The 22077-nt window shown below is 44.8% G+C and overlaps 1 protein-coding gene across 1 annotated transcript in view; it reads left to right on the top strand.

Moving 5' to 3' along the window:
• ABCG5 (ATP binding cassette subfamily G member 5) overlaps positions 1 to 22077 on the top strand; it is a 35053-nt gene that overhangs the window by 8432 nt on the left and 4544 nt on the right. The window contains 10 exon segments of the mRNA XM_060117456.1: positions 628 to 764; positions 857 to 897; positions 899 to 953; positions 5261 to 5393; positions 6952 to 7091; positions 7813 to 7942; positions 8779 to 8992; positions 9075 to 9280; positions 10096 to 10234; positions 15320 to 15505. Of these exon segments, the coding sequence (XP_059973439.1) occupies positions 628 to 764; positions 857 to 897; positions 899 to 953; positions 5261 to 5393; positions 6952 to 7091; positions 7813 to 7942; positions 8779 to 8992; positions 9075 to 9280; positions 10096 to 10234; positions 15320 to 15505 (1381 nt within the window).

Raw genomic sequence — 22077 nt, 5'->3', positions numbered from 1 at the left:
AGCTGGGTTATGCCCAAGGCTCTCAGTGTAGGCTGAGGCCAACTTGGTTTTAACCAAAGGACTCACTAAGCTAGTGCTTCTCAAACTCTAATATGCATGAGAACTACCCAGGGATCTTGTAAAAAGCAGAATCCGAGTTAGGAGTTGGGGCCTGAGATTCTGCATTTCTAACCAAAGCTCTCAGGTGGTGCTGATGCTGCTCGTCCTCAGACCACACTTGATTAAATCAGTGAGGCTCTGGGCAGTGTCACCTACATTCAGTAACCACCAGAGGATCCCAGGGGGTCACAGAAACAAATTCAGATGTCCTAGGATCCAAACGTTTTCAAGAACCCTGGTTTTCCTTTTATTCTGATCCTGTATTTTCTTTTTCAGCCTCAAGCAGCTTTAGAAACAAACAAACAGGTGGACAAAGCTCCTCCAGTCCTGACGTGGAGGAGAGAAACAGCTTGTCCCCCTCTCATTGAGGAGACAAGCTGGAAGGACTCATTCCAGTCATGAGCTTGTCCCATGAGGCCAAAGAGAGAACAAGTCAGGGCTGGACCGCGGGTTCACCGAGGGTCTCGGGAAGTTCCCGCGAGGCCTCGTGCAGGGCTTCCTCCAGGACCTTCTCTTGTCACCTCCCAGGCTCGGGGAAAACCACCCTGCTGGACGCCATGTCCGGGAGGCTGCGGCGCACGGGGACCCTGCTCGGGGACGTGTTCGTGAACGGCCGGGCGCTGCGCAGGGAGCAGTTCCAGGACTGCTTCTCCTACATCCTGCAGGTGCGCGCGTCCCCGGCCCCTGCCCGGCTGCCTGCTGGCCCCGCAGCCAGCGGCGGGTGGGGGGCTGCTGCTGACACATCCCTCTCCTGCAGAGCGACACTCTGCTGAGCAGCCTCACGGTCCGCGAGACTGTGCTACACGGTGCTGCTGGCCATCCGCGGCGGCTCCCAGGGCTTCTTCCAGAAGAAGGTGGGTACCGCCCCGGGGCCACCCAAGGGATCACCCCGCTGTGGTTTTGCACCCCCTCGTCCCTCCGCTTGCCCCTTCCTTCCCTTCGCTCTTCACCTTTAATAAGAGTCTGGGGCCGCGCTGGCAGCCGCTAGTCACAGGTGGCTTTGGGGCACTTGAAACTGACTAGACCTACTTGAGATGTGCTGTGAGTGTAAAATACACACCAGATTTCAGGAACTTAGTCTGGAACCACAGAATGTGAAATATCTCATTAACAATTTTTAAGATATTGATTATTGGTCAAAATGGAAATATTTTGGTTGTATTGGGTTAAAGAAATTATACCACTAAAATTCATTTCATCTCTTTCTTTCCACTCTCTAAAACGTGGCCACTAAAATATTTAAATTCTGAATGTGGCTTGTGTGATATTTCTGTTGGGTGGCACTGTCCTGAGAGCTCTGTGTTTGAACAGATATGGCCGTTTTCCTCACTGTGCGTTGCCCTGCAGCCCTGTTGAGGTTTTTCTCAACTTTCTTTGAGGCGTCTTGAATGTGCCTTATCCAAACTGGATTCAGTTGGTGAAGGAGGAACTATTGAATTGTCAACTCTAAGTTCCAATCTGTTTCTTTAAGTGGACCTGATTTGGAAGAGGCTGCAAGTTAAACTCACAGGGACCTTACCTAGAAACATTGCCTCGTTTCTGTCTGGGCTGGAAACATACAACCAAGGACAGGTCAACGTGCCACCTGCAAAGCAGGCACAGTTCTCTGGGAAACTGGCTCTCAGAGGTGCCAGAGATCACTGGTGACATCTGCCTCAGAGGCTTCGGCACTCTGAGGCCTCAGTGAAGGTTCCTCCAGGGCACACAAATTACATCTGCACTTCAGGCTCCAAAGCTAGCCTTTCTTTAATGCCATTGAGCCTCCAAGGGAATCCTCCGTCTCAGCTGAAGTGGCAGTAGGTTACTCCGTTTTTATCAGGCACCTCTGAGCCTGTCGCCAGGGAGTTACTCCTCTTGTCCCTGGTGCTGGACTCTCAGACAGGGCTTGGCCAGTGCAGCTAGGTCTGAACTGTGTCCAGAGTACCAGCAGGCTTGTTTGTTGTCATGCCAAGTCAGGAAAGGGCATTCTTCTGTTTCAGAGTCCTGGACGTGTTGGAGCATAGCTTTCACTCCAGAGGAACCTTCAGGAAAGACCCACAGAGTGAGGACTAGCCCTGTTCCTCCCTGGAGGTTACCTTAGAGTGCTCAGAAGGCATTGCGAGGTTCTTGCTATTCTACCAGCTTATTCTCTGGGCTCTCACATGTGGCTGGCATCCATCAGGCCTTGTTCACACACATCTCATTTCATTCTGGCATCAGCTCTATGAGGGAGGCGTTATCTCCAACTTTCAGATCAAGAACCTGACCCCCAAGGATTTTAAGACCCAACACCTCGGACTGGCAGAGCTGGGACATGGACCCAGGTCCTCTGGCTCCATAATGCCTCCCTGGGCCTCACTGTGGTCTGAGAAGACAGAGGTCGGGACTTGGCCCATGGGGAGGCACAGGCATGTTCACATGACTTAGCTGCCCTGACAATGAGTGACAGGTGAACCCCTATGTAGGCTTCCTGTCTGCCTGCTTTAGTATTTTTGTGTCTAAAATGGGTAGGAGAGGATCTCATTGGTATTTGAGTTGGAGAAATGAAGTCATAAGCAGATTCTTTTGAGATAGTGATCCATTTACATCACATACCCCAGGGAGAGAATCTGAGAAAGCCACCGAACCTTTTCCCCTGAAAATGCACATATTTGCCTAAATGTTCAGAAAATTCAGGGTACCTGAAGTTGGTTGATGGCAAATTTGCCCCCTGTAAATGGTCCCTCTCCCTGGCACTGGCAGCCCCTAAGTGTCCTGCAAAGTTTGCTATCGTAAAGTTCTCCCTGCTTGAGAGTACCTTCTGAGCAAATCCAGTCCACAGGCTGTAAAACCCTGACAAAGTAGTTTAGGGAGAAGGAAGCGCCTGTGGTAACAGAGCAGAGAGAGCATCAGCTCTGCCTTTGTCCTCTGCGAGCCTGAACATAATGCCATGACTGATGTCGCAGGCTTTGTCCGCCCTTGTGCTTCTGGGACCACTTGAGAGCCCACACAGTTTACTCTCAGTCCCAGCTCTGCCATTTGCTAATGGTGTGACCTTGGGCAATCTATGAACCTGTCTGAGGATCTGTTTTCTTTTCTATAATAGAGTAATAATGCATCTCTCCTGGAGCTGATGTGAGGAATGAATCAGTTTATGTGAAATCACAGCATGGAGAGGATTGACGGTCCCAGTGGTCCCTTCCAAGACTCTGTGAATTCTCTTCCCAGCAGTGCTTGCAAAACATGGGAGAGGCTTCTAGCCAGAGACATCTGAAACAGATGAAGTAAATGTCTCCCCTGTCCATTGCTTCTGAGCCAGGAGGGGCAAGCTTTACTCCTTTCTTGCTCTTGCAGAGCAGATGAAAGGGACACTCAGGAATCTACCCTGGCTGGTGAACACATAAACCTTGCCACGTCAAGTGAAGCTCAATTCCAGAATCCTTCCACTCTGATGGCAAGGAGAGACAATCATACTGGTTTACTTATGCATTTCTAACCTCCTCCTTATTCCTTTGTATCTATTTCAGATGCATCCCTTTCTTTTGGTCAAAGCTTCATCTATTGATCTCACTCCCTGTCTCCTCTGGAACTTTGTTCTGTAAATCATCCCCTCCTTTACTCCAATTTAGTTTGCTGTTGTTATTTTTTAATAGGGTATTTTTTTTTTTTTTTTTTTTTTTTTTTGCGGTACGCGGGCCTCTTGCTGTTGTGGCCTCTCCCGTTGCGGAGCACAGGCTCCGGACGCGCAGGCTCAGCGGCCATGGCTCACGGGCCCAGCCGCTCCGCGGCATGTGGGATCTTCCCAGACCGGGGCACGAACCCGTGTCCCCTGCATCGGCAGGCGGACTCTCAACCACTGCGCCGCCAGGGAAGCCCTAATAGGGTATTTTTTAAAAATTATTTATTTATTTGTTTTTGGCTGCATTGGCTCTTCGTTGCTACACGTGGGCTTTCTCTAGTTCTGGCAAGCGGGGGCTACTCATTGTGGTGGCTTCTCTTGTGGAGCACGGGCTCTAGGTGCGCGGGCTTCAGTAGTTGTGGCTCACGGGCTCTAGAGCACAGGCTCAGCAGTTGTAGCGCGCAGGCTGAGCTGCTCCGCGGCATGTGGGATCTTCCCAGACCAGGGCTCGAACCCGTGTCCCCTGCATTGGCAGGCGGATTCTTAACCACTGCACCACCAGGGAAGTCCTCTTCTTTCATTATAAAAGAAGCACAATCTCATTAGAGATGTATGGGAACAAAACCCATTACCATATATATAAGTATTCCCAGTCTCTTTCTCTCTGCTTTCCCCAGGGCCTAATGCAGATAGGGGTACTCAGTCAGGGGAGGGCCATAAATAGAGATTTTTGAAAGGGCCTCTGGTGAGGAGATAAGCTAAGGAAGGAAAAAGGGAGAGGGAGGGAAAAGGCCAACCGTGTTGATTAGAGAGTCAGTAAAGAATTTTTTTTTTAGTGATGATTGTTTTGGGGAGTTGAGTAGTAAACAGAGGATTTCAGGGAGCTGCAGGGTATAAGATAAGCAGAGTGAGGAGAATTAGGGGAAAGGAAAATTTTTAAAGTGTGGCTGTAAGTTATAAACTGGGTTCTTTTTAAAGTCCTTAAAGAGATTCCAATAAAGATTGGCTTTATTTTTAATTACTTTTGATAGCTGGATTATATTTGATGCAAAACCACAGTGAGATTGGGCCACATGGGACTCCAGGACTTATTTGGGTTACATAGGGGAAGCCAGGTTTAGTTCAAACCAAATTGGTTTTTTTTTACATGTAAAACATTTATTATAATAAAGTTTCAAAAACCAAAGTCTGAAAAAATAAGCTATATTGTAACTATGCCTTGGGGGGCAGGTGGTTTCTCTATGGGCTGGACTGACTGTAGCATCTGAAAACAGGGGTCCAACAAAGTCTGCATTGTTTCCTGCTGACTTTCCCTGAAGCAAGTTGAAACAGTTTTTTGTTGCTGTAAGGACTTCTGAAAAAAAATTCGTGTCAATATTATTTATTTTAATCTGATACATATATTGTGATTTAAACCAAATTGGATTCTCTTGTAATAGGCGTGCTTTCCCTAGGATGTGGTGAGTCTGGAAGTGGCCCAAGCACTCAAGGGAAGTGTGTTGCCTCTTCCCTGCCATCCTCAGCCCATGAACTGGGACACAGCCCAGCAGTGACCAGCCTTCCTGGACATTGTGTCTCTTACAGGTGGAGGTAGTCATGGCAGAGCTGAGTCTGAGCCACGTGGCAGATCGACTGATTGGCAACTACAACTTTGGGGGAATTTCCCATGGTGAGAGGCGCTGGGTCTCCATCGCAGCCCAGCTCCTCCAGGATCCCAGTAAGTGGGACCCAGAACTGCTACTGGCTGCTGCCTGGCATCTTCCATGTGTCTGCAGACATTTTCAGCCCTTTCTTCATAGTCTCCATTTGGAAAGGGGTTGGTTGGTTGGGAACTGAAGTCACTGAGGTTTCTCAAACTGGGGACCCAGTTTCTTTGGAAATCTAAGTAGTTCGTGATGCGACTCCATCATCCAAGTACAAAAGAGCTGTTGGACTTGGAAGCACTGCGTTTGTGTTAATGTTCAGTTAGGGTCTTCCATGAGTGCCCTGTCCCTCCTTACTTCTTACTAGAGCAGCACCACCATGTCTACTCTGGAAAGCCAGTGAGTTTTGCTGTGACTAGAAGTATTTATGAAACGGCAGGAATTAAAATAGGACTTTAAGTGATACATGAGAAAGTATATATATTGGAAGGAGGGGCTATCAAGATGGGGTAGCCAGTCACCTGCCTCTCCTGCCTGGCTTCATTGTCCCCACTCTCTGGGGAAACCTTGCCACTTACTTACACTTGGAAGAGGACATGATACATTTGGATACTTTCTTCACATTGGGGTAGACCAAGACTGCCTGCTCTTCAGAACAAATAAGAGGGATGTTCTTAAGAGCCCCTGTACTTTTTGGGTAGAAATAAGCTACAGTTAAACCCTCTAAAGAATCCAAATGCCTGTCCCATCTCAGACTTTGTTTCACAGGTCAGAGTTTTCTGCAGTGCAAGGACGCAGTTGGTGTTGGAAAGTGCTAGACATGAAGTGAGATTATGTCTTTTTAAAAAATTTATTCAAGTATAGTTGATTTACAATGTTGTGTTAATTTCTGCTATACAGCAAAGTGATTCAGTTATACGTATACACACACACACACATATATATACACATTGTTTTTCATATTCTTTTCCATTATGGTTTATCACAGGATACTGAATATAATTCCCTGTGCTATACAGTAGGACCTTGTTGTTTATCCATCCTATGTATAATAGTTTGCATTTGCTAACCCCAAATTCCCGATCCACCCTCCCCTACTCCCCCTCCCCCTTGACAACCACAAGTCTGTTCTCTGTGTCTGTGAGTCTGTTTCGTAGATAAGTTCATTTGTGTCATATTTTAGATTCCACATATAAGTGATATCATATTTGTCTTTCTCTGTTGGACTTCTCTTACTATGATAATCTCTAGGTCTATCCATGTTGTGAGATTTTGCCTTTTTAACCAGCCTCCTCTCAGCCTTTTAGAAACACCTGGGTGCCAGCCTGCCAGTGCTTGTTCCCTGTTAGGGTCCCCTGGATGGAGCCCATACAGTCTATAGTGCCACATGAGAGGCCTGATGTGGTTGCTGCCTTGTCCCTTCAAGGATTAAGGCTGGGATGTGCTCTGGAGCTGGGAGTTGGGCCCTTCCAGGTCAGGTGCTTTCTCCTGGGCTCAGGCTAAAGTACTGCTCACTGCACACTGTTTGGATGGGATAAGACAGCTCAATAAGGAACTGTTCAAATTTCTGAGGCTAGAGCACAGAGCCCAGGCTCGGCAGTGACTCAGATGTCTGATCTTTCTTTGCCGCAGAGGTCATGCTTTTTGATGAGCCAACCACAGGCCTGGACTGCATGACTGCAAATCAGATCGTTGTCCTCATAGCAGAGCTGGCTCGCAGGGACCGCATCGTGATCCTCACCATCCACCAGCCCCGCTCCGAGCTCTTCCAGGTGAGGGGGACGTCTGTTGTTCCAGCTCAACTCATCCAGGGTGGGTATATGTGTGCCAGGCTGGGGATCTCAGAGTAGAGATTAGTACTTAAACCAGAGCAATCCTGAGGGGAAAGGCCAAGGATGGAAACTCAGTTCTTTTAGCACCTATCATGTACCAAATACCTTCTATACACTAGCCCTTTTAATCCACACAACAGCCCTATGAGGTGGGTACCAGTATTTTCACTTTACAGAGGGGAAGAGTGAGACTTAGAAATGATCCAAAATTGAGCCAATATCACAGTTAATAAAAAGCTGGAATTGGCATTCATATTCCAGTTGGCTTTCAAGTCTGTGTTTTTCCACTAAATCATATAGATTTCCTTCCCCAAAATCTCACCCTAAACTCCTAGGATCTTTTTAGGGAGCTATTATTTGCCTTTTATAGATGATGATCTGAGATTTAAAAAAAGTTTTTCTGTCCAAGGTCACTCATTCCGGGGCACGGCAGGGGCTCAAACCTAGGTCCTCTGACCAGTTCCATGAGCTGTCCTCTATCCTAGACACGATGCTGGGTGCAGGCTGGGAGGTAGAGGGATGCCCTTTGAGCGGTTCCGATGGCCGCAGTACGAGTACTGACGTATGGCTGAGACAGTCAAAGGACTGACTACTTGAGACTTATTTTCCATAAGGATGTGGTGACCTGATGACACACTAACACTGTCTGTCGTTCAATCAGCTCTTTGATAAAATTGCCATTCTGAGCTGCGGAGAGCTGGTTTTCTGCGGGACACCGGTGGAAATGCTTGATTTCTTCAGTGGCTGCAGTTACCCTTGTCCCGAACATTCAAACCCTTTTGATTTTTATGGTAAGTTTTTCTTTCACAGTCCCCATCATGTATGCTTTTTAAACTTTATCATCTCAGATTTCTGCCTAGATGACACCAGCACAAGTGGGTTTTATTTCTCCTTTTGTTTTGGTGTTTTTACTCTTCAAAAAATTAATTTGGCCGAGCCAATTAACTTGCCATAGATGATGACCTATCAGAATGAGGTGGGGATGTCTTTTTTTTTAAAAGCATTTTACCACTACTCTTCACTTAAAAAAATTTTTTATTTATTTTATTTATTTATTTTTGGCTGCGTTGGGTCTTAGTTGCTGTGCGCGGGGTTTCCCTAGTTGCGGCGAGCAGGGGCTACGCTTGGTTGCGGTGCGCGGGCTTCTCATTGCAGTGGCTTCTCTTGTTGTAGAGCACGGGCTCTAGGCACATTGGCTTAAGTAGTTGTGGCACACAGGCTCAGTAGTTGTGGCACATGGGCTTAGTTGCTCTGCGGCATGTGGGATCTTCCTGGACTAGGCCTTGAACGCATGTCCCCTGCACTGGCAGGAGGATTCATAACCACTGTGCCACCAGGGAAGTCCCGGGGATCTCTCTTGAAATGGTGCACTTCTACTTTGTCAGAGAAAAATTAGCTGAACTTCTGAATTCTCCCAGACAGGCCTATCAGGATCCTCATGGCCCTGCTGTGGTAGCTTTAAAATATTCTGATTTTATAGGTGGGCATTAACACCAGGTATTATTTTGATGAGATGAGGTATTATGGTTAGCACTCCTAAATCAATGATGGAATGTATATTATTAGTCACTGTGTATATATGTGCATTTAAAAACACATGGGTCATTTTGTGGGAAAAAAATTTCAGTGGACCTGACATCAGTGGATACCCAAAACAAAGAACGGGAAATAGAAACCTACAAGAGAGTCCAGATGATTGAATCTGCCTACAAAGAATCAGCAATGTATCGCAAAACCTTGGAGAATATTGAAAGAACAAAACACCTGAAAACATTACCAGTGATTCCTTTCAAAACCAAAGATTCTCCTGGAGCCCTTTCTAAACTGTGTGTTCTCTTGAGGTAAGAGCCTCACCCCATTTTAGATAGGTAGACATCCACCCATAAAAGAAAAGCAATTAAAACGGGGTTGTTTGGCTTTCAGGAGAGTGACGAGAAACTTAATGAGAAATAAGCTGGCAGTGACTATGCGTCTCACTCAGAATCTGATCATGGGTTTGTTCATCGTTTTCTTCCTTCTGCGGGTCCAGAACGACGTGCTAAAGGGTGCCATCCAGGACCGTGTGGGTCTCCTGTACCAGTTTGTGGGTGCCATCCCGTACACAGGCATGCTTAACGCTGTGAACTTGTGTGAGTGCCCTGCCCAGGAGGTGGGCCCCTGGGGTTGGGGGAGCTTCTCTCTCCCTGAATATCTCCTTTCTCCAGCCGACACCTTGCAAGACTCCACCATTATAGGGGTATTTCTCTGAGCTCAACCTGGCCCCCTCCAGGTTCTCTCTCTGGGACAAGGTAACTCGTGAATTAGTAACACCTTAGTGGGAATTAGCTCACCAAGTGGATCTCCCTGAGGGTCTCTGAGGATCCAGGGAAGCATGAAGTCATGAGGAGATGCTGCAGCAGAGTTTGGGCAGGGTTTTTAGAAGATCAGCCCTGGTATCTTCTCTTACCCATTAGGAGGCACAGCCCATGGGGGCCCGGATGCCTGGCCAACTTTGCACTGTTAACGTTCCTTTTGGAGCCTATTTTAGGACAGCCAACACCCGGTTTTCAAACTCAGTGGGAGTCCAGAAGCAATACCTAGTTGCCTGATGTTCTGTGCCAACACCCTGCATGAAAAGAGGACAGAGTGCCTCCCGTCACTCATTTGTGTCCCTTTTGCATGTGTGTTCTTGAATCGGTGACACCCCTCCCCCCCCACTTTAGAGAGACGGAAATAAATTGTGACAGCTTTTGTAATCCTATTGTAATTCAGGTAGAGGGTGGATTTCTGGGGTGGGGGTATTTATAGTTCCATGGATGTCAGGTTCCTTTTCTCCATGACTAGGGGGCCCCAGCTGGCCCTCACCATCCAGTGCTGATAGATCTCAAGTTCAGCCTGGGCTAGCACCCCACCTCCTCCAGCTGTGTGGTGACCGGCTGTCCTGCATCCTGCCTCCCATGCCCAGTTCCTGTGTTGCGAGCCATCAGCGATCAGGAGAGCGAGGATGGCCTGTACCGGAAGTGGCAGATGCTGCTAGCCTACGTGCTGCATGTGCTCCCCTTCAGCGTCATTGCCACCATGATATTCTGCAGCGTGTGCTACTGGTAAGGAAGAGGGTGTCCAGAGGCCTTCAGTTTTCCTGGGCCATGCTTCGCAGATGGTGGGGTCCCAGAGGGCCAGTGGGACCTGTGGAGGGAGAGCCCCAGGGTGAACAGTTCTCTGCTCTGGAGGGTCTGTCTTTGCCCACCAATGTCCAGTACAGTGTCCTGTCCTTCAGGACAAAGAGAGGAACCCCACTGTGGGCCACACAGGACCTGAGAGCAGACCAGCAAGACTACACGCACCAGGGAATAGCCTGTCCCACATTCACTGCGGGGCCTGGCCTGGGGGGAGGGCTCTGGAGTAGCTGGGACCATGTGCAGAGGCAGCGAGGCTGTCCACCCAGCTCAGCGTGGCTCCCAGGCTGCTGTGAGAAGGAGCAGCGACACTGCCTGAGGTTTCATTTGACCGACCTGGGGCATTGCAGTTGGGCTGGTGCGATGGGGGGTGGAGGAATCAAGAGTGACTATGGGAAGAGGGCTTTGGAGAACCATGAAGCACCCCTGATGCTGGGTTTTAATTGATGGTTTGTAGACAGTGCTTTTTATTTCATAGAACTTTTTACAGATGCAAATCTGAAAATGTGTAGAGTTATTTGTTGATTTGTTGTCATAGGGAGATGTATCTTCCCTAATCCCTCTGGCTTTCCCTTAAGAAAAGATGGGGGGAATCATCCAGCATTCTGTGATTCCAGTAGTGAAAGGTGCCCAGCTTGTCGCTCCAAGAGAGGACTTCAGACGGTTCTGGAGACACTGTCTTCAGGCCACTGGATTCACGTGCAGGTGCTCCTACCCATAACCAGTATAAAGACCCATGATATGCGATGTGAATAATTATTATGAATCAAGTGAAATACAAGTAGAAGATAAGTGAGGACCTGGTTAGTTTGAGCTCCAAGATGAAGAGTTAGAAGGTCTTATTGTGCAGACTCTTAGACGTTGGTGTCACCCTGGGGAGTGACAGAGGCAAAGCTGCTTGCTCTGGTTAGCAAGAGGGCGGACTCTCGCAACCAAGGGCGGTGGCAGGGACCACATGGCCCTCCTTGCTGGCCCTGATGAAGCCTCCTTATCCTCTGACACTCAGGAACATGCTGAATCTCTGATCTGTGATGTAAACCACAGGCCCGTCTAGTTTAGGCTAAATGATCCAGGAGCAGATTTTTAAAAACTGACCATTTTTGAGTAAGCCAAGGTTGGCTGGAAATTGAGAACCTTGTTAATTTAGAACCTTGCTCCTCAATGTGGCCCACGAAGTGTTACCTTGGGGCTTTGTTTAACCTGCAAAATCTCATGCCCAGCCCTGCTGAATTGGATTCCACATTTTACATGATCCCCCAGGTGATTTATATACACTTTAAAATTAGCAAAGCACTGATTCTGAAGACCATATGATATTTGTAAAACTGCCCATGAGAAAGAGTTCTGTACGATTTGAGAAAACAGGGCAGTTTTAAACTACGTTCAGTATTGTCATGACTCTTTTTGACAAAAACACAGAATCAGTTCTAGTGGCAGCACAGCTGTTAGCAATGTAGCAAATACTTTGATTCAATGATAGAAAAGTTTGTTGAATGCCTACTAGGTGCCAGGCACAGTGCCAGGTGCAGCTGGGGATTTAAAGGGGAGTAGACTGAAGGGGCTGCCCTCAAGCTTGCAATTCTGAACTGAGACGGCCCTGAAAGCCAGAGTGTTTTCTGACCCTTAGCAGCACATCAGACCTGAACTCACTCAGTAGCAAAATCCGATCTGAACCAACATGAGGTTCTTTGTACTTTTCCCACAGCAACACTCCTGTTTAGTAGATATGTTACAGGTGGAGTCCCAGACCCCATTGCAGCAAGTATGGTCTACGCAGTGTGAAGTCTTTCCCAAATCTGTAAATTGCCGCATTCCAAAATACATCTGGCCCTAAAGTATTTCAGATGATGGATTGTAGACATAAATCTCCAGATGACTTTAATTCAAGAAAGTGTAAGATTAATATTATAAAGAAGCACAAACACTATGCTGAGGAATATAATAACAATAATGGCTGACACATTGAGCACCTGCTTTTATGTCAGGCACTAAAAGTTTTAAATATATCAATTCATGTAATCCTTGCCACCATTCTATAAAGGTGGCATTATTAATTATCCTTGTTTGAAGACGAGGAAGCTGAGGCATCGATGGGGAATGTCTCTTCCCCATCTCACATTCCTTATCACAGTGAATTACAAAGGAGACCAAGGGTCCATTTGGCTGGATGGGGAGAGGGACTCTTGGAAGCTTTATATAGGAGAACTTGAGAGATGAGCAACATTTGAATAGATGGAAAAGGATCAAGGGCATTTCAGGGGAAGAAAGAGAAGGAGCATAGGTTCAGAAGCAAAAACACACAAGACCTTTCCAGAGAAAAAATTCAGTTGTGCTGTGGGGAAAGGAGGATTGGAAGGAATCACGGAAAATATGACTGACAGCCTTGGAGCCTGGTAGGCGAGGTGCTGAATGCCAGGCTAAGGGGCTGAAGTGGATTAGATACCGGTACATAGTAGAGGATTTTGATCCCCAGGGAGTGACCCATCTGTGTTGGACTCTGGGGGGGTGAGGCTGGCATCACTTTGGTCTCAGACTGGAGAGTTAGGGCAGAGAGGCTGGACAGCCCAGTGAGGAGCCTTGGTAACAGTCTGGGAAAGGCAGAGGCTCTGGTGAAGAGAGCAGCAGTGGCATCAGAAAGGGGGTTTCACTTTGAGATGCTGGGAAAGTAGAATCGAATGGACTCAGAAATGGAATGGATTTGCTGGTGGGTAAAGAGAGTCATGGATGATGCCTGAGTTTTCAGCCTGGGAGAATGGGAAGGGGACAGCATCCTTATCAAGTTTGCGAGGAAAGAGAATGGATTTGGTTTTGAATATGTTGCATCTGGGATGCTACAGGACACCCAACTGGAGATGTCAGTCTGAGGTCTGCACAATAGGTTGGTGTAGAAAGAAAAGGCAAGAGGAGTGAGAGGAGAGGCCTGGGAATGGATTCTATAGGCGAGAATATCAGGGAGGAAGCGGTCTGAGGGTGATATCTTAAGAGGCACATTCAGAGGGTGGTAAGAGGGAAGCAATCCAGCGATAGAGGCAGAGAGGTGGTTCGAGTGGTGGAAAGAGAAGCAGGATCGGGCAGCGTCAGAGAAGGCAAGAGGGGAGGGAGTTTAACAAAGGTGTAGTGAACCCGTTCAGTACTGCAGAGGTTCAAGGAGGTGAGGCATAGGATTAGGAGGTCACTGGTGCTCTTCCAAAAAAGAGGTTCAGTAGAGTGGTGGGGGTGCCAGTCAGGTTTACAAGGGAACAAGGAGTGAGATGGGAGAAGCAGGTGCTGTTTGAGAAGCTTGGTGGTACAGGAGAGGATGAAGAGGGGGCAGTTGCTTAAAAGGTTACCAGACTCAAGGAGTGGTTATTTTACAATACGGTAAGTAAGACCATTAGGGAAAACCATTAGATTGAGAGAAGATGAAACTACAGAAAAATTGGGTAATTCACAGATCAAGTTTCCAGATTAGACCAAGGCAGAAATAGGAAAATCAGATTAACATAGTACCAAGGATGCAAGTAGACAGGATAAAGCTTGGCAAAGATGGGGTAAGACATAGAGACAGGGAGAAAGAGAGGGGATGCAAAGTAGGGAAGATAAAGATAGAAATTCACAAAATGGGAGGTAAATCCATCTGCTGAGCACTGGGGAGAAAGTTTGAAATTCCCTGGGAAGAGGGCGTAGTTTAAAGTAGAAGTTTTTATTAGCCATGATGGGACATGACATTGGAACCCAATAAGCAATGAGGAAGAATTAGGGGTCCAGGAATCAGCTGAGGCAAAGTGGCAGAGTGGATCCAATTAGCACAGCTTAATTGAGAGAGCAAGGTCCCCAGGTGGGGGATTGGTAAGGCAAAGAATAGCAGAAGGGATGAGGATCTGAGGCATTGAGGGCTTTGGGGAAATGGGAGACAGGAGGAGGCCATGATCAGAAAGGGCATTTTCAGAATGTGAAACCTTGGACGTGGAACAGTTTTGAGTAACAAGTAACATTTAAATCCAAGACATAGTGAGTGATCAAGATTAGGTGGGTGGAGCCACTGGAATTGATCAGGTTACCTAATTAGGAGGCACTGGTGTTGATGGATTATCAAGGTTAAAAACCTTGAGGATAATGATGATGGACAGGAGTGCAAAACTGACCCTGGTCTAAAAGCTACAAAATCATCAAAGGTGAGAGACTGTCTTAAAAGTCACAGAGGACTGCCTTGAGGCAGAGAATTAATAGTATAAGCCAACTTCCTGATTTGTATAGGAGGAAGGGCAGATGGCCTTGAAGAGTGGTAGGGAGGGGTGAGTATAAGACATACCAACTCCTCTTACTTACTCTACAAGTGGAAGAAAGAGCAGCCACGTCTAAGGGTTGTTGAGGACGTGCTATCACCAGGGAAATGTTATTTGGTGAAAGGAATGTAAGAGGTTAAGGGGCATGGATATAGTGTAGCTTGTTTACAAGAACATGAAGGTCAAATCAGTGGAAGGGGTTGGTAGAATAAAAGACAAGAATGGAATGGAACAGGCCTGGGGAGGGCTAATCCGTTGGAGGATGAAAGCAGTGAAGGATTTTCAGCTGGCAGTAACCCCATGTAACAAGGATGAGGTTCAGGGAAGGAGGGGCTGAGAAGCAGGTTGGGTGAGTCCTTAGCATTAGGGTAGTAGGCTAGCTAGGGTGGGAGCAGTGCCAGCCAGGCAGAATGTGGTTGCTTATGGAGAAGGCTGGACAGTTCAGCCCTACTTACTGCAATTGGTTGTGACCATCCTCTGAGTATTAGTATTTTTCTGTGAGAGCTGAGGGGCTGTAAAAAGGAAAAGGTGGCTCCATTGACTTGGGGCCAACAGAAACAATTTGAGGGACTAAATGGCCTCAAATGTTGGCCCTGTTCCGAAAAGGCCTTTCAAAGGGGAGTTTGGCCTGTCCTGCAGACTCTCCCCACCCACTTAACCACCATGGATTTATCCACAGAAGTCAAATGTGGAATTTTTCTTAAATGATAACCCTTGGAGAGGAACTAAAGACCTTATGTTTTTCTAGGACTCTGGCCTTATACCCTGAGGCTGCCAGATTTGGATATTTCTCTGCTGCTCTCTTGGCCCCCCACTTAATTGGTGAATTTCTAACTCTTGTGCTACTGGGTGTGGTCCAAAACCCAAATGTGGTCAACAGCATGGTGGCCCTGCTCTGCATTTTTGGGGTGCTTGCAGGCTCTGGATTCCTAAGGTAAGATCTAATAATTCAGATGATTTAGATTGGTATGATTTGATGTTAATGATCACCTCATAATGATTATTATAAGGCATTACAGAGAAGCGCTGTATGATACTGTGGTACTCTATCACCTTACAGTCCAGAGTATTTATAGTGCTTCCTAGTCAGTATTGCTTAGACTTTGAACTGTTCATTATTTGTTAAATAAAACGTCTTCAGAATGAGAATCAGGAAATGACGATTGAAGCATGTTATCACATGTCATAAGCCATTATAACAAGAGGAGGAAAACCAAGCTGTCCTCCAGAAATACTCACAGCCCATTACAGGCTAAACAGCAGGCATTTAGTTCATTTCTTCCCTGGCACTGTTGAGTTTCTATTCCAGCTCTCAATTCTCAGTTACTTTAAGAAAGTAAGAATAATCAGATAAGAAAAGAGGCTGAAGGATAAAAGACTGCTCAAGAAAGCATCAGGACTAGAAGGACACACACCAAATGTAAACAGTAGTTATCTCTGGGTGATACTTATTTTAATTTTCTTCATATTTTCCTATATTCTGTGAATTTTCTATAATGGACAAGCATTACTTTATAGCCAAGAAAAAAATATATGTACACATACATACATATTGTATATTTTATAAAAGTAGCAGGAAGGGCAGAAAATTTTAGAAGGGTGAAAGTGGTTTCAGGTGGGTGATGTGAGTGGGATCCAGTAAGTAAACTATGGGTCCCTGAGAAAATGTGAAGACAGCTCTGTTTCTTTGACTTAAAAATCAAAGAAAAGAGCCCGGAGACCGTCAAGATAGCAGAGGAGTAAGACGTGGAGATCACCCTCCTCCCCACAAATACATCAGAAATACATCTACATGTGGAACAACTCCTACAGAACACCTACTGAATGCTGGCAGGAGACCTCAGACTTCCCCAAAGGCAAGGAACTCACCACGTACTTGGCCATGTGGCTGACAGGGTCTTGGTGCTCTGGCCAGGTGTCAGGCCTGTGCATCTGAGGTGGGAGAGCCGAGTTCAGGACATTGGTCCACCAGAGACCTCCTGGCTCCACATAATGTCAAATGGTGAAAACTCTCCCAGAGATCTCCATCTCAATGCTAAGACCCAGCTCCACTCAACGACCAGCAAGCTACAGTGTTGGACACCCTATGCCAAACAACTAGCAAGACAGGAATACAACCCCACCCTTTAGCAGAGAGGCTGCCTAAAATCATAATAATGTCACAGACACCCCAAAACACACCACTGGACACGATCCTGCCCACCAGAAAGACGATCCTCATCCACCAGAACACAGGCACCAGTCCCCTCCACCAGGAAGCCTACACAACCCACTGAACCAACCTTACCCACTGGGGGCAGACACCAAAAACAACGGGAACTACAAACCTGCAGCCTGCAGCCTGCGAAAAGGAGACCCCAAACACAGTAAGTTAAGCAAAATGAGAAGACAGAAAAACACACAGCAGATGAAGGAGCAAGGTAAAAACCCACCAGACCGAACATATGAAGAGGAAATAGGCAGTGTACCTGAAAAAGAATTCAGAGTAATGATAGTAAAGATGATCCAAAGTCTTGGAAATAGAATGGAGAAAATACAAGAAACGTTTAACAAGGACCTAGAAGAACTAAAGGGCAAACAAACAATGATGAACAACACAATAAATGAAATTAAAAATTCTCTAGAAGGAATCAATAGCAGAATAACTGAGGCAGAAGAACGGATAAGTGACCTGGAAGATAAAATAGTGGAAATAACTACCACAGAGCCGAATAAAGAAAAAACAATGAAAAGAACTGAGGACAGTCTCAGGGACCTCTGGGGCAACATTAAATGCACCAACATTCGAATTATAGGGGTCCCAGAAGAAGAGAAAAAGAAAGGGTCTGAGAAAATATTTGAAGAGATTATAGTTGAAAACTTCCCTAATATGGGAAAGGAAATAGTCAAGTCCAGGAAGTGCAGAGAGTCCCATACAGGATAAATCCAAGGAGAAGCACACCAAGACACATATTAATCAAACTTTCAAAAATTAAATACAAAGAAAAAATATTAAAAGCAGCAAGGGAGAAACAACAAATAACATACAAGGGAATCCCTGTAAGGTTAACAGCTGATCTTTCAGCAGAAACTCTGAAAGCCAGAAGGGAGTGGCAGGACATATATAAAGTGATGAAAGGGAAAAACCTACAACCAAGAATACTCTACCCAGCAAGGATCTCACTCAGATTCGATGGAGAGACTAAAACCTTTACAGAAAAGAAAAAGATAAGAGAATTCAGCACCACCAAACCAGCTCTACACAAATGCTAAAGGAACTTTTCTATGCAGGAAACACAAGAGAAGGAAAAGACTTACAATAACAAACCCAAAACAATTAAGAAAATGGTAATAGGAACATACATATAAATAACTACCTTAAATGTAAATGGATTAAATGCAACCACCGAAAGACATAGACTGGCTGAATGGATACAAAAAACAAGACCCGTATATATGCTGTCTACAAGAGATGCACTTCAGACCTAGGGACACATACAGACTGAAAGTGAGGGGATGGAAAAAGATATTCCATGCAAATGGAAATCAAAAGAAAGCTGGAGGAGCAATTCTCATATCAGACAAAATAGAATTTAAAATAAAGACTATTACAAGAGACAAAGAAGGACACTACATAATAATCAAGGGATCAATCCAAGAAGAAGATATAACAATTGTAAATATTTATGTACCCAACATAGGAGCACCTCAGTAAATAAGGCAAAAGCTAACAGCCATAAAAGGGGAAATTAACAGTAACACAATCATAGTAGGGGACTTTAACACCCCACTTTCACCAATGGACAGATCATCCAAAATGAAAATAAATAAGGAAACACAAGCTTTAAATGATACATTAAACAAGATGGACTTAATTGATATTTATAGGACATTCCATCCAAAAACAACAGAATACACTTTCTTCTCAAGTGCTCATGGAACATTCTCTTGGGTCACAAATCAAGCCTTGGTAAATTTAAGAAAATTGAAATTGTATCAAGTATCTTTTCCAACCACAACGCTATGAGACTAGATATCAATTACAGGAAAAAAACTGTAAAAAATACAAACACATGGAGGCTAAACAATACACTACTAAATAGCCAAGAGATCACTGAAGAAATCAAAGAGGAAATCAAAAAATACCTAGAAACAAATGACAATGAAAACACGACAACCCAAAACCTATGGGAATGCAGCAAAAGCAGTTCTAAGAGGGAAGTTGATAGCAATACAATCCTACCTCAAGAAACAAACTCTCGGGCTTCCCTGGTGGTGCAGTGGTTGAGAGTCCGCCTGCCGATGCAGGGGACACGGGTTTGTGCCCCGGTCCGGGAGGATCCCACATGCCACGGAGCGGCTGGGCCCGTGAGCCATGGCTGCTGAGCCTGCGCGTCCGGAGCCTGTGCTCCGCAACGGGAGAGGCCACGACAGTGAGAGGCCCGCGTACAGCAACAATAACAACAACAAAAAGAAACAAACTCTCAAATAAACAACCTAACCTTACAACTAAAGCAATTAGAGAAAGAAGAACAAGAAAACACCAAGGTTAGCAGAAGGAAAGAAATCATAAAGATCAGGTCAGAAATAAATGAAAAACAAATGAAGGAAACGATAGCAAAGATCAATAAAACTAAAAGCTGGTTCTTTGAGAAGATAAACAAAATTGATAAACCATTAGCCAGACTCATCAAGAAAAAAAGGGAGAAGACTCAAATCAATAGAATTACAAATGAAAAAGGAGAAGTAACAACTGACACTGCAGAAATACAAAGGATCATGAGAGATTACTACAAGCAACTCTATGCCAATAAAATGGACAACCTGGAAGAAATGGACAAATTCTTAGAAAAGCACAACCTTCTGAGACTGAACCAGGAAGAAATAGAAAATATAAACAGACCAATCACAAGCACTGAAATAGAAACTGTGATTAAAAATCTTCCAACAAACAAAAGCCCAAGACCGGATGGCTTCACAGGCAAATTCTATCAAACATTTAGAGAAGAGCTAACATCTATCCTTCTCAAACTCTTCCAAAATATGGCAGAAGGAGGAACACTCCCAAACTCATTCTACAAGGCCACCATCACCCTGATACCAAAACCAGACAAAGATGTCACAAAGAAAGAAAACTACAGGCCAATATCACATAGATGAACATAGATGCAAAAATCCTCAACAAAATACTAGCAAACAGACTCTAAAAGCACATTAAAAGGATCATACACCATGATCAAGTGGGGTTTATCCCAGGAATGCAAGGATTCTTCAATATATGCAAATAAATCAATGTGATAAACCATACTGACAAATTGAAGGAGAAAAAACATCATCTCAATAGATGAAGAAAAAGCTTTTGACAAAATTCCACACCCATTTATGATAAAAACCCTCCAGAAAGTAGGCATAGAGGGAACTTACCTCAACATAATAAAGGCCATATTTGACAAACCCACAGCCAAATTGTTCTCAATGGTGAAAAACTGAAACCATTTCCTCTAAGATCAGGAACAAGACAAGGTTGTCCACTCTCACCACTATTATTCAACATAGTTTTGGAAGTTTTAGCCACAGCAATCAGAGAAGAAAAAGAAATCCAAATTGGAAAAGAAGAAGTAAAGCTGTCACTGTTTGCAGATGACATGATACTATACATAGAGAATCCTAAAGATGCTACCAGAAAACTACTAGAGCTAATCAATGAATTTGGTAAAGTAGCAGGATACAAAATTAATGCACAGAAATCTCTTGCATTCCTATACACTAATGATGAAATATCTGAAAGAGAATTTAAGGAAACGGTCCCATTTACTGCTGCAACAAAAAGAATAAAATACTTAGGAATAAACCTACCTAAGGAGACAAAAGACCTGTATGCAGAAAACTATAAGACACTAATGAAAGAAATTAAAGATGATACAAACAGATGGAGAGATATACCATGTTCTTGGATTGGAAGAATCAATATTGTGAAAATGACTATACTACCCAAAGCAATCTACAGATTCAATGAAATCCCTATCAAATTACCAATGGCATTTTTCACAGAACTAGAATAAAAAATTTCATAATTTGTATGGAAACAGAAAAGACCCCGAATAGCCAAAGCAGTCTTGAGGGAAAAAAACAGAGCTGGAGGAATCAGGCTCCTGGACTTCAGACTATACTACAAAGCTCCAGTAATCAAGACAGTATGGGGCTTCCATGGTGGCGCAGTGGTTGAGAGTCCGCGTGCCGATGCAGGGGACGCGGGTTCATGCCCCGGTCCGGGAGGATCCCACATGCCGTGGAGCAGCTAGGCCCGTGAGCCATGGCCACGGAGGCTGCGCATCCGGAGCCTGTGCTCCGCAATGGGAGCAGCCGCAGCAGTGATAGGCCCAGGTACCAAAAAAAAAAAAAAAAAAAAAAAAAGACAGTATGGTACTGGCAAAAAAAAAAAATATATATATATATATATATGTATATATATATATATCAATGGAACAGGATAGAAAGCCCAGAGATAAACTCACGCACATATGGTCACCTTATTTTTGATAAAGGAGGCAAGGATATACAATGCAGAAAAGACAGCCTTTTCAATAAGTGCTGCTGGGAAACTGGACAGCTACATGTAAAAGAATGAAATTAGAACACTCCCTAACACCATACACAAAAATAAACTCAAAGTGGATTAAAGACCTAAATGTAAGGCCAGACGCTATAAAACTCTTAGAGGAAAACATAGGCAGAACACTGTATGACATAAATCCCAGCAAGATCCTTTTTGACCCACCTCCTAGAGAAATGGAAATAAAAACAAAAATAAACAGATGGGACCTAATGAAACTTAAAAGCTTTTGCACAGCAAAGGAAACCATAAACAAGATGAAAAGACAACCCCCAGAATGAGAGAAAATATTTGCAAACGAACCAACGGACAAAGTATTAATCTCCAAAATTTACAAGCAGCTCATGCAGCCCAATATAAAAAAAAAAACAAACCAATCCAAAAATGGGCAGAAGACCTAAATAGACATTTCTCCAAAGAAGGTATACAGATTGCCAACAAACACATGAAAGGATGCTCAACATCACTAATCATTAGAGAAACGCAAATCAAAACTACAATGAGGTATCACCTCACACCAGTCAGAATGGCCACCATCAAAAAATCTACAAGCAATAAATGCTGGAGAGGGTGTGGAGAAATGGGAACCCTCTTGCACTGTTGGTGGGAATATAAATTTACACAACCACTATGGAGAACAGTATGGAGGTTCCTTAAAAAACTAAAAATAGAATTACCATAGGACCCAGCAATCCCACTACTGGGCATATACCCTGAGAAAACCATAATTCAAAAGAGTCATGTACCACAATGTTCATTGCAGCACTATTTACAATAGCCAGGACATGGAAGCAACCTAAGTGTCCATTGACAGATGAATGGATAAAGATGTGGCACATATATACAATGGAATATTACTCAGCCATAAAAAGAAACGAAAATGAGTTATTTGTAGTGAGGTGGATGGACCTTGA

This window comes from Mesoplodon densirostris, chromosome 14 (assembly GCF_025265405.1).
Source record: "Mesoplodon densirostris isolate mMesDen1 chromosome 14, mMesDen1 primary haplotype, whole genome shotgun sequence".
NCBI lineage: Eukaryota > Metazoa > Chordata > Mammalia > Artiodactyla > Ziphiidae > Mesoplodon > Mesoplodon densirostris.
Note: the sequence above shows the minus strand (reverse complement) of the source record. Positions and strands in the feature narration are given on the sequence as shown.